The 12,184-nt window shown below is 44.7% G+C and overlaps 1 protein-coding gene across 1 annotated transcript in view; it reads left to right on the forward strand.

Moving 5' to 3' along the window:
- HYDIN (HYDIN axonemal central pair apparatus protein) overlaps positions 1–12,184 on the forward strand; it is a 445,256-nt gene that overhangs the window by 330,244 nt on the left and 102,828 nt on the right. Inside the window, exons 38-42 of the mRNA XM_060083501.1 lie at positions 2,233–2,401; positions 4,945–5,124; positions 5,588–5,761; positions 8,658–8,828; positions 11,928–12,145. Of these exons, the coding sequence (XP_059939484.1) occupies positions 2,233–2,401; positions 4,945–5,124; positions 5,588–5,761; positions 8,658–8,828; positions 11,928–12,145 (912 nt within the window). The remainder of the gene's footprint in view (positions 1–2,232; positions 2,402–4,944; positions 5,125–5,587; positions 5,762–8,657; positions 8,829–11,927; positions 12,146–12,184) is intronic.

Here is a 12,184-nt window from a genome sequence, read left to right on the forward strand (position 1 = left end):
AAGGAACGTTAGACCTAGGCAGACAGAGAAGGTAAACTGTGATGACATTGCACAGAGACTTCAGCTGATCCCACAGGACACTCTGCAGCTGGGCTGGCTGTTTACAGTTGCCTCAGTTGAAGCAAGTTGGCCAGGCCTTTGTGTCTCTACATCAGCCAGCCTTTGGAATAGTCCTTCCTTTCCCCACTGATCTGCCATGCCACCTCTGTCCTGTGTCAAAGCTCCATATACACGTGGGTCTATTCTAAGCTCTCACCTCCATTTCATTGGTCAATTTCTCTGTTCAGCATCAATACCACCCTGTCTATTGCTCCAACTTAATAATTCCTGATATCTGGTAGGACAGTCCTCTCTATTTTTCTTCATTAGCGTTTCAACTATTCTTAGCCCTTTGTTCTTCCATATAAATTTTAGAGTAAGCTCATTAATATTGGTTTTCAAACAACTAAAATTGGTGATCTTGGAGAAGGGTTACCTAACTGATTTTTTTTTTACAACTTTATTGGAGTATAATTGCTTCACAATGGTGTGTTAGTTTCTGCTTTATAACAAAGTGAATCAGTTATACATATACATCTGTTCCCATATCCCTTCCCTCTTGCATCTCCCTCCCACCCACCCTCCCTATCCCACCCCTCCAGGCGGTCACAAAGCACCGATCTGATCTCCCTGTGCTATGCGGCTGCTTACCACTAGCTAGCTATCTTACGTTTGTTATTGTATATGCCTCTCTCTCACTTTGTCACAGCTTACCCTTCCCCCTCCCCATATCCTCAAGTCCATTCTCTAGTAGGTCTGTGTCTTTATTCCTGTGTTACCCCTAGGTTCTTCATGACATTTTTTTCTTAAATTCCTTATATATGTGTTAGCATACGGTATTTGTCTTTCTCCTTCTGACTTACTTCACTCTGTATGACAGACTTTAGGTCCATCCGCCTCATTACAAATAGCTCAATTTCGTTTCTTCTTATGGCTGAGTAATATTCCATTGTATATATATGCCACATCTTCTTTATCCATTCATCCGATGATGGACACTTAGGTTGTTTCCATCTCTGGGCTATTGTAAATAGAGCTGCAGTGAACATTGTGGTACATGACTCTTTTTGAATTATGGTTTTCTCAGGGTATATGCCCAGTAGTGGGATTGCTGGGTCATATGGTAGTTCTATTTGTAATTTTTTAAGGAACCTCCATACTGTTCTCCATAGTGGCTGTACCAATTCACATTCCCACCAGCAGTGCAAGAGTGTTCCCTTTTCTCCACACCCTCTCCAGCATTTATTGTTTCTAGATTTTTTGATGATGGCCATTCTGACTGGTGTGAGATGATATCTCATTGTAGTTTTGATTTGCATTTCTCTAATGATTAATGATGTTGAGCATTCTTTCATGTGTTTGTTGGCAGTCTGTATATCTTCTTTGGAGAAATGTCTATTTAGGTCTTCTGCCCATTTTTGGATTGGGTTGTTTCACACCAGTAAATTAGGTTGCATAGGAAGTAATTGCTTTCTAGGAGTTGATTTTACTGTCTTTTATAAATATATATACACACTAGTGTTGCTGGATTTAGCAGAAAGAAAAACAGGTTGCCACAATTAAATTTGAATTCCAGATAAACAATATGGGACACATTTATACTTTAAAAATTATTCATTTTTTTATCTGAAATTTAAATTTAACTAGGCATCTTGTACTTCATCTGACAAGCCTAATATACATCCCTCTCTGTCTGTCTCTCTCTCAAATATATATACACACACACATACACATACCTAAACAGCCATTTTGCCTGTTTTTCTCTGGATCCTCTATTTATGAGACAACCACCTTACCAAGACAATATTGCTAACCACAATATTTTTCAATAACATGTCACTCAAAGTGGATAATTGAGTTCTGTACTTTTGTCAATGGAAAACAACAACAACAACAACAAAAGAACCCAGTATATGTTATTTATAAAACAAGGAGAAAATTCTTTTCCACATGGGAAATGCCCAGGCACAAATGGGGCAAAATAAAAATTCTATATCCCCACAGATCCAGGGCCCAGCCTTACACTTTAGACCTCTGCAAAGGACCCTACCCTTTGAGATCCAGAAAGTATTTGTATACACCCCAGCCTTGGTCAGGGGCAGGGTTTTTATGAGATGGATGGCAGACCCACCTGGGACTGCGGGGAGGAAACTTCCAGTGGGGCCAACAGCCGTTCCCATTCTCCTTGAGCAGATCTTGCGAACGCTGAAGGGCTACGACTCCTACAACTCCCTGCTGCTGCCTCCCCGCCTTCCGGGGGAAAAGCTGCCCCCCGAGGTGTATGAATACTTTAAGGAGATGAAGCGGTCAAAAGAGGAGCAGATGAAGGTGAAATATCTGGAGAGTCTGGCGCAGGAGAACGGTGAGAACTCAACAGTTCTGGAGCCCGCGGCTGCAGCCACTGCCCTGGCTTCTTTGAATTATCTCCGCTGGGAGACGAACCAGTTACTGAGCACCTTATGGATTTCATTTCTAACCCTTGCAAAATGGTCCTGTTGTCCCCATTGTAGGGATGCGGACGGAGATGGGGACACATTCTGCTCTCACTAGAGTCTGGTGGGGAGTTAAGACTTAAAAACAGCTAATTCAGATATAGAAGGACACTTGCTAGATACCAAGCCCTGTGCTGAGGGCTTCACACGTACAGATGAGAGAGGAAGCACTGAGAGGCCAGGTCCACAGATTTAAGTGGCAGAATCAGGACTCAAGCCCAGGTCTCTCTGACTCTGGAGTCCACGGCAATAACCACTCCACTCCACAGCCTCCACATCTGTGCCTAGGTGATGCAAGGTAATCCATGATGCACGGTAGATATTGGTGCCCTATGAGAGGTAGGGGTGGGAGTTCACATGAGGAAAGACCCTCGATGGTCCTCAAGGCCAAAACTCAATCACAAAGCTGGACTGTGCTCTTACAGTCTTGCCCTTTCTTGCTCAGCACCCCAGAGTTATCCATCATCCACCCAGGATCCCCCCCTTGTGTGCACTTGAGCATCAAGGTTCCTGGGAGACCTATGGGATCGTGTAGCTTGTTGGGGTGCTCACTTCTCTGCTTCCCTGTGCCCTCATCCTGGAAATTTGCCCTCCCTGTTCTTACTTGCTCTCTTCTTCTGCATAATAGTCATCACATGTATTTTCTTCACACTTGTCTCCCCTCTAGACAAGCCCCCATAAAGGCAGTGATCATGTATTCCCCAATGTAAATCCAGTGCATGGACCAGCACCTGATACACCATAGTGCCTGATAAATGTTTCTGTAAGAGTGAATGAATGAATGAATGAAGTCCGTTTCTCCTGCCCTTGGACCTGTCTTGTTGTCTCTCGAGACAGAAGGTAGTCAGAGAACACTAACCTGCCCTAAAAGGAGAAGATGAGAGAAGAAGGCTGCCTGTCCACCCAGTCTCCTGGTTGTATTTATTGAGCATATTAGTTCACTAGAACTGCCACCGTAAATACCACAGACTGGGGGGCTTAACCAAGCAAAACTTATTTTCTCCTAATTCTGGAGGCTAGAAATCCAGGATCAAGGTGTTGGTGGAATTGTTTTCTACTGAACCTCCCTCCTTGGCTTGTAGATGGCTGTCTTCCCCCTGTGTGTTCACAAGGACGTCCCTCTGTGTGTCTGTGTCCTAATCTCTTCCTATAAGAACACCAGTGGTATTGGACTGTGGATGGCTTAGGACACTCATTTTAACTTAATTACCTCTTGAAAGGCCCTAACTTCAAATAGTCACATTCTGGCATACTGGGACAGGGGGTGGAGTGTGGCACGGGGGTGGTGCTTAAGACTTCAGCAAATGAACTTTATGGGAACCAGTTCAGCCCATAACAAGCACCCACTATGTTCCAAGCACTGAGCTGAAGTGCTGGAAGAAAGATCAATGGATTCAGCCCCTGCCTTTGAGAGCTCAAAGTCAGGGAGGGGTGGGGGGATAGACATTTAAACTCAGGACTGCCTAGTGGCCTGAGGCAGAGAGGCATGAGGGGCTGCAGTGTAAAGAGGACTTAGTGAGAGCTGAGAAGGGCCCATCGCTCTCATCCCTGTCCTACATGCCTTGGTTGTGGGTTCATTTTTCCATTTGGCCCATGGAAAGTTGATCTAGAGCCAGGACCTGAGGGTCAGTAGAAGTCCAGGGAGGCGCTCCCTCTGCTTCTCACCAGCACCTCTCTGAGCATCTGCTTACTCTGCTGTCACAGAGTACACGTCCTTCCCTGCTTCCAGGCCACATCCAGGGAAGGCCAGCGGCTACAAGTCATGTTATTGCCATTCCCAGGAGAGCTACAACCTCTGACTCAAATTCTAAATTAAACGAAGGTGTCTTGGCTCCAGGGTAGAGCTGGGTCACCTTGTACAGTGACAGCCCAATGCACCCACTGAAACTCTGTGGAATAGGGGCATTGAGGAGGGTGCGGGGCAGATAAAGTCGTAGATGTGCTCAACGATGACATGGAGAAATGTTCATGATAAATTAAGGGGGAAAGCAGGCTACAAATTGGTATGTGTATCATATGATCCCAACTTCAGTTTTGAAAAATTAAAAATTAAAAGTCTGAGAGGTTGTCGCTCTCCTATACTGGTATCATAAAATGAAGCTGCTGTTCCTCTATCACCATTTCTTTGTCTACCTATATTTCTTTCTGTAGCTAAATTTTGTCATTTTTGCTCTTTTGAATTTCCCAAATTTTCTAAACCAAATGTATAATTTTGGTAATTTTTTTCAACGTTAAAATGTAGAAACACTCTGGGCAGATTGACTGCAGTTCTTGTTTATTTGGGTCAGATAGTCCAGGGTGATGGTAACCAGTTCAGTGATTCTCCTCTTTGTCTCTCTTCCCTTTTCTGCCCTGTCTCCCTTGTCCTCCTCCCCACTCTTCCTGTGCGTTTCCATCCTTTGCTCCCTGGCAGAAGAGGACGATGGTCCCTTGTCAGAACAGGGAACCTCTGCCAGCACGAAGAGGACCTCGCTTAGCCGAGGGATCTCTGTCACATCCAACCTGGAAGAGCAGCATATCCCAGTGGTCAAGTCCAAGACCTACCCAGATGAAGAGGAGGATGAAGAAAGCCTGGAAAAAATCATGTTTCAAAGTAACCAAGCATTTTAATGTTTGGGTACCTGTTCTCTCTAAGCAAAAGTGGGAAGGCTGTTCAGTGCCTTTCACCTTTCTCCATAAAATGCATCTTTCTAGCACTATTATGTATTAATTCTACAATATGAATATGCCATCATTAATTTAGTCATTTCCCTTACTGTTGCATATTCAGCTAGTTTCCAATATTATTTGTCAGCAGAAGAGATTCCCCAAAGTGGGATTAAGAGTCACAGTATCTGTATTTTCAGTTGTAGTAGCTATGGACAGATACTTAGCCAAAACGGGCACTTCCGTACACTACAGGGGGAGTGAGGCAACACCTGCAGCGGATTATGTTTGTCTTTTTCAAACAGGACGTTTACTAAGAAAAAGTCGTACCCACTCCCTTCAGAACCCAGGTGAGTTCTGGCTGTGTCCGCATGTATGTGCACACACGCACATGTATATTTAATTTGCAGCTGACAAGATTCAGAGCATTGACAGCCACTTTCCAGAGGAGGTTGGGGAAGTAGAGAACAACCCAGTGAGCAAGGCCATTGCTCGCCACCTGGGCATTGACATTTCTGCAGAAGGCCGCAGGGCCAAGAACCAGAAAGGCATCGCCATCATCATCCATGGGACGCCCTTGTCAGGTATGCACAGCCCTGAGGGGTTTATGGTGAAGTTTGCACATGTAATTTTTGTTGTTTTTTTTTTTACCTCTGGGTGATGCCTTTTGTTTTTTTTAATTTATTTTTAAAATTTATTTATTTTTGGCTGCGTTGGATCTTCGTTGCTGCATGCGGGCTATCTCTAGTTGCAGCTAGTGGGGGCTGCTCTCTGTTGTGGTGCGCAGGCTTTTCATTGCGGTGGCTTCTCTTGTTGCAGAGCGCAGGCTCTAGGTGCACGGGCTTCAGTAATTGTGGCACGTGGGCTCAGTAGTAGTGGCTTGCATACTCTAGAGCGTAGGCTCAGCAGTTGTGGAACATGGGCTTAGTTGCTCCACAGCATGTGAGATCTTCCCGGACCAGGGCTCGAACCCGTGTCCCCTGCACTGGTAGGTGTATTCTTAAGCACTGCACCACCAGGGAAGTCCTGCATGTGTAATTTTTGAGGCAGTAAAAGATTCTTCTGGTTGAAGTTTATATACCAAAGGATTATCCCCAAATTGTTAAATTGCCAACTTCAGAGATACGGACTTAGAGAAAGAGCGGGGACACCTCATTAATTAATATATCTCTGAATTGTTGGAGCTTGCATTCTTTCAATAACTTAATAACATTAAAATATTAAAGAAAAATCCAAGACATTAAGTTATTTTAAAAGGTGGGGGGGGGGCCTTCCCTGGTGGCGCAGTGGTTGAGAATCTGCCTGCCAATGCCGGGGACACGGGCTCGAGCCCTGGTCTGGGAAGATCCCACATGCCACGGAACAACTGGGCCCGTGAACCACAATTACTGAGCCTGAGCGTACAATTACTGAGCCTGCGCATTTGGAGCCTGTGCTCCGCAACAAGAGAGGCCACGATAGTGAGAGGCCTGCGCACTGCGATGAAGAGTGGCCCCCGCTTGCCACAACTAGAGAAAGCCCTCGCACAGAAACGAAGACCCAACACAGCCATAAATAAATAAATAAATAAAATTTAAAATTCACGACATATGTCAATATTTAAAAAAAAAAAAAAAGAGAGGGGAAGAATATGTGCAGACTCTTTGGCCTGGCAGTATTACTTCTAAAAAACTTACCTTAGGAAAATAATCACCTCGACAAAGATTAACTGCATGAGTGTTCACTGCAACATTGTTGACCATACTAAAAATTTGGGAACACTTGAAGCATTCAATATACGGGACTAGTTAATTAAGCCATAGTACATTCATGCAGTGAATTATATCGCCATTAAAAACAGTGTCTTGTACACCCATTTTCATAGCAGCATTATTCACAATAACGAAAAGGTAGAAACAGCCCAAGTATCCATTGATGGATGAGTGGATAAACTAAATGTGGTATAATGGGATATTTTTCACCCACAAAAGGAAGGAAATCCTCACACATGCTACAACATAGATGAACCTTGAAGACATTATGCTAAGTGAAATAAGCAAGACATAAAAGAACAACTACTATATGATTCCATTTATCTAAGGTACCTAGAGTAGTCATATTCATAGAGACATGAAGTAGAATGGTGGTTTCCAGGGGCTGAGAAAAGGGAGGAATGAGAGGTTATTGTTTAATGGGTAGAGAGTTTCCACTTGGGAAGATGAAAACGTGCTGGAGATGGATGGATGGTTGCACAACAATGTGAATATCCTTAGCAGCTGAGCTGTACACTTAAAAACAGTTAAAATGGTAAATTTTGTATGTAAACTATCACAATAGAAAAGTACCGTAGAAGTGTATTGAATGAATAGAAAAATGCTCATGATATATATCGTTTTTTTTAAGTGAGAAGAAAAATGCCATGCTTACAATTTGTTATCTGTATTAATATCCTATTGCTACTGTAACAAATAACTACAAATTTAGTGACTTTAAAAAATGCAAATATACTTTCTTAGAATTCTGGAGGTCAGAAGTCTAAAATGGGTCAACAGGGCTGCATCCTTTCTCGAGGCTATAGAGGAGGATCCATTTCCTTGCCTTTTCTTGCTTCTAGAAATGTTATCTGCATTCCTTGGCTCATGGCCCCTTCCTCCATCTTCAAAACCAGCATCATAGCATCTTGTAGTCTGTCTGTCTGTCTATCTTGTCTCTCTCTCACTCTCTGTCTCTCTCTTTGCTTTCATCATCGCATCACCTGTTCTTACTCTGAGCATCCTGCTTCTCTTATAAGGACCCTTGTTATCACATTGGGCCCACCCACATAATCCAGGGCAATCTCCAACATCAAGATTCTTAATCATACCTGCAAAGTCCCTTTAACATATAAGGTAACATATTCACAGGTTCCAGGGATTGGGACGTGGACATCTGAGCAGGGGAGGCATTATTCAACCTACCACATAACCCATTCTTTTTTTATAAGAAATACGAATAAAATAGTTACATATGCATACTTAGCAGCCATATGCTAACTGTAATCTCTCTGGAAGATCAAATTTCTTTTGTCCCTGCTGTTATTTCTAAATATTCTGCTTTCTTTTTAATAAGCAGGTATTATGAATGAGAAAAAAATCAACACAAGTTATTCTTTAAACCAAAAAAGTCTCTTCCCATTAGAATCAGAAACAGTAAGAGCTACAAGATTTTTAAAGCTCATCTGATAGAATCACTTTTTAAGCCGAGGAGAAAATCCAGGGGGGATGTGGGTTGCCGTAGCACACATCTCATCAGGGGTAGAATTAGGACCAGAATCCACAGTCCTAACTCCTGGCTCAGGTCTTGCCTCTCTTTTCTGCTGCCACCTCTGGCCACACGAGAGACTTAGAGGCAGAGACCTTGGAGAGATCACTTTCCAGTAGCCTCTGTTATAGAAGCTTCTTCTGTCTAGGACACTGAGGAAATGAGAGCTGTGAAATTCAACCTCCTGACCTTTTTTAATAGGAAAGTCAGCCACCGCAGTCAGCATAGCAAAGTACTACAGTGCAGCCTGCCTGAACTTGGACTCCATCGTGCTGGAAGCCATCTCCGATGGCAGCAACATCGCAGGGATCCGGGCCCGTGAGCTCTGCATCAGGGCCGCCATAGAGCAGTCCATGAAGGAAGAGGAGTCTGGTGAGAGCCATTTCCCCGACTCTTTGTGGCCAAGTGGCCCTTACCCCACTGGTAATGCACCTTCTCAGTTTCCCCCACCGAACTTTTCTCCACAGCCCCATTGAAGGCTGACTTATAACATGCTGCCAGTTAGCAGCCCAGAGAATTCTCTCCACCAGACACCTGTGGCTCTCCTGGCTGCCCAATGCACTTGGCACTGCAGGGAGCAGGGCGACAGAAGAGACGTGGCCCACACCTTTGGGAGTGACCCCTGGAGGGGAGCAGACATGTGCTCCTTCAGAGCAGAGGAAAATAATGTAACAGAACTACCAGCTTCTGTGAAAGACCAACTTTGGGATAGTTGAGTTCCAAGAAGCATGATTTGGGGAAGTTTTCATGGAAGTGGGCTTTGAAGGAGGAGGAGAATGTTGACAGGCAAAGATGAAGATAAGGACATTCCACACCAAGAAAGCAGGGAAGCTGACAGTAAATTAAAGGTGGGAAGGCAGGTTAAGGCCAATCATAGTTGAACTTAATGCCAAGATTAGGAATTTCGATTTTATTTTGAAGGAAAAGAGGAGTTGGGCAGTTTTCACCCTATGGGAGAAATGGTCTGAACGTTGCAGTAGGAAAGGAGCTCTAGTGATGTCTTGTAATGGAAAAGAGGTGAAGCTGAATATGAGTGGGGCTGGGCTGGCTGACCTGATAGCCACCTGCATGGCAGGGAATTGAAGGAGGGGGAGGCATTCAGGATGTTCACACCAAGATTTCTGGTCACAGAAACCAGGAAGAGAGCAATGTCATTTACCAAGACAGGGAACATGGGAGGAGGAGAAAGTTTACTGGAAAGGAAAATTAATTGAGTTTTTAAACCCCATAGTAGTGAGGCCTTACCTACCAGAGATTAAGAATCCTGGCTCTCCCAGATCCTCTGGGCAGGAGGGTGGCTGCTCAGTGGGGAAATCTATCATATATAAAGCAGAATACCTGCTCAGAGTAGAATCTTTTTTATATAAATACTTAGAACAGCATGCCGTCATTCCTGTTAGTGTCCCATGCCTGCTGGATGATAAAACTGGCTGGAGCTTTCAGGGGTGTCCCCTCCCCTTGATACCTCTGCATGGGATGCTTAGAGAGATGGAAGATTCTTTGCTGGGAAGATAAGAGAAACAGCTCTTTAGTGGTCTAGGGGAGAAAGAATAATTTTCTCTCTACTCTTCTGAGTTCTTGGCTGAGCCCCCCTGTAATAAAAGACAGATTAACGAGAAAAACAAACAAGTTTATTAACATGTATACTTCATTGTACCGTGGGAGATACTCGGGGGAAAATGGATGGCTTTAGAATTCAGAAGTAAATACCACTTTAATAGGGAAAGGGAAGGGGGACGTAGTCCTCTTAGGGGAGGGTAAATGGTTTTTAGGAAAGATGAGGGACCCTTACAAGAATGGATGGGAGGTGTGGCTGTTTGTGATAAAGTCTTTCTGGTGTGGTATGGATTTGAGTCTCCTCTCCTGTGATAAGAGTCCATCTCCCTAGTTGATGAAGCTCTCTGGAAGGGGACTTGTGACAGTGGAGTTTCTTTTGGAGGTTCTGTCTTTAAGCAAATAAGGGGAGGTCAAGGAAAGCCACTCCCTGCATTTACTGTTTTTCAGGTGCCTACAGCTCAAAATAACCAATATGCCAAAGCAGCACATTTTGAGGTGGCGTATCCTGAACTCCTGTAGTCATATTTTGGGGTGGCGTATTCTGATACCATTTAGTGGGGACCCCAGGCTGCATCACAATTCCAGTTCTCTTAGATTTTTTGTTTCCTTTTCTGTCAAATAAACTGCATTTCACAGAAGTCTCTGGAGTTGTGTTGACATCCCATGACAAATCATGAATTTGAGCTCCCTGAGAAAGTAATGTCAAGCTAAAGGCTTAATAACTGGGGGAGACCTTCCTCAACAAGGTGAGGGGTGCAGCCGCTGGAGTAGAGGAAATCAGCCCAGAAAGTTCCAGGAAGAGAGGAGAGGGATGGATAGGGCAGGATGGGAGCTTAGGGAACACTTCATGTTTTAGGAGGAGGTGGGGGCAGGGGGAGAAGCCAGGGGAGGCGGAGAAGGCAGAGTGAGGGTCAGAAGGATGGGCAGTCAGGAGAGCTACAGGCGGGAGGGGGCCAGAAGGACTTCTGCATCTCTCCGGAGACCTGGTTGGAGTCTGGGGGACCCTTCCTGCTTTATTTTCCTCATAGCCCTTACCCCTAGTTAACAGACTATTTATTTTATTTACTTATTTTATTGTCTGCCTCCTCCACAACCCCCACCCTGCTCCAGCCAAGAATGTGAGCTTCGGATGGCAGAGATTTGTGTTAGTTTTCGTCACTAATGTATTCCCGACATCTAGACTAGTGCTTGGCACATAGTAGACACAGAGTAAAGATTTGTAAAAATGTGTTAAATCAGTAAGTGAATGTAATCGGAGGTGGCTGAAGGTTCAGATAGAATGAGCCCTGAGAAGAGGGCTGCTGTAGTTTACAGTTCGGAGGTCACTGGCGACTCTGGAGAAAACCCTCTCAGTGATAGGGTTAAACCCAGACCTGCATTTGCTGTTTGCTGTGGAGTCAGCAGGCTGTACTGAAGTGGAAGTGACCAGTCTAAACCTGTCTGTCCCACGCAGGACCCACCGGCCCCTTGAAATGTGCCTAGTCCAAACTGAGATGTGCTGTCAGTATACAATACATGCTGGGTTTTGAAGACGTAGTAAGAATAAAAGACTGTAAAACAACACAGTAATCATTGTGGTAGGTTTCCAGGGCAGTCAGGCCTGTAGTGTACCAGCAGTTTCAGAAATGATTACCCTCTGGGTTGGAAGAGAAAGTGGGGGAGAGGATTGTGGGATCCCCTGGGAAGATGAGCAGTGAAGAGCCCGGGGCTCCAGGCCAGGCTCTGCACACACCCGTCATCATCATCCATCCTCAGTGGGTAGAGCCTCTTCTCTCATCCTGCTAAGCCAGCTGCAGGTGGAGATGGCTTTGTAGTCTTCAAAAGAATCACAGTACATTTCAACTTGCCATCCTCACTATTATTTCCTTATTATCCTAAGGTGACTTTTAATATAAACCCTCTATCTCTGTGTAGCCCAGGAGGCTGCTGCTTTGAGCCAAAATGCCGTGGGACAGATACGACTGAGCAGTGAGACCCTGGGGAAGTTAACTTCAGAATCTACTCTGGTAACTCCCGAAATTAAACCTGCCAAGCCTGTGCGTGGGAGCGTGCTTATCACCAAAGGCAGAGCAGACAGCCACAGCTCTGTGTCTCAGAAGCAGCATCACCAGCACTCGTCCGAAACACCACAGGTACAAATCAGGGCTCCCGGAAGGAAGGCTGGGATTTTT

Source organism: Mesoplodon densirostris, chromosome 19 (genome assembly GCF_025265405.1).
Source record: "Mesoplodon densirostris isolate mMesDen1 chromosome 19, mMesDen1 primary haplotype, whole genome shotgun sequence".
Classification (NCBI taxonomy): domain Eukaryota; kingdom Metazoa; phylum Chordata; class Mammalia; order Artiodactyla; family Ziphiidae; genus Mesoplodon; species Mesoplodon densirostris.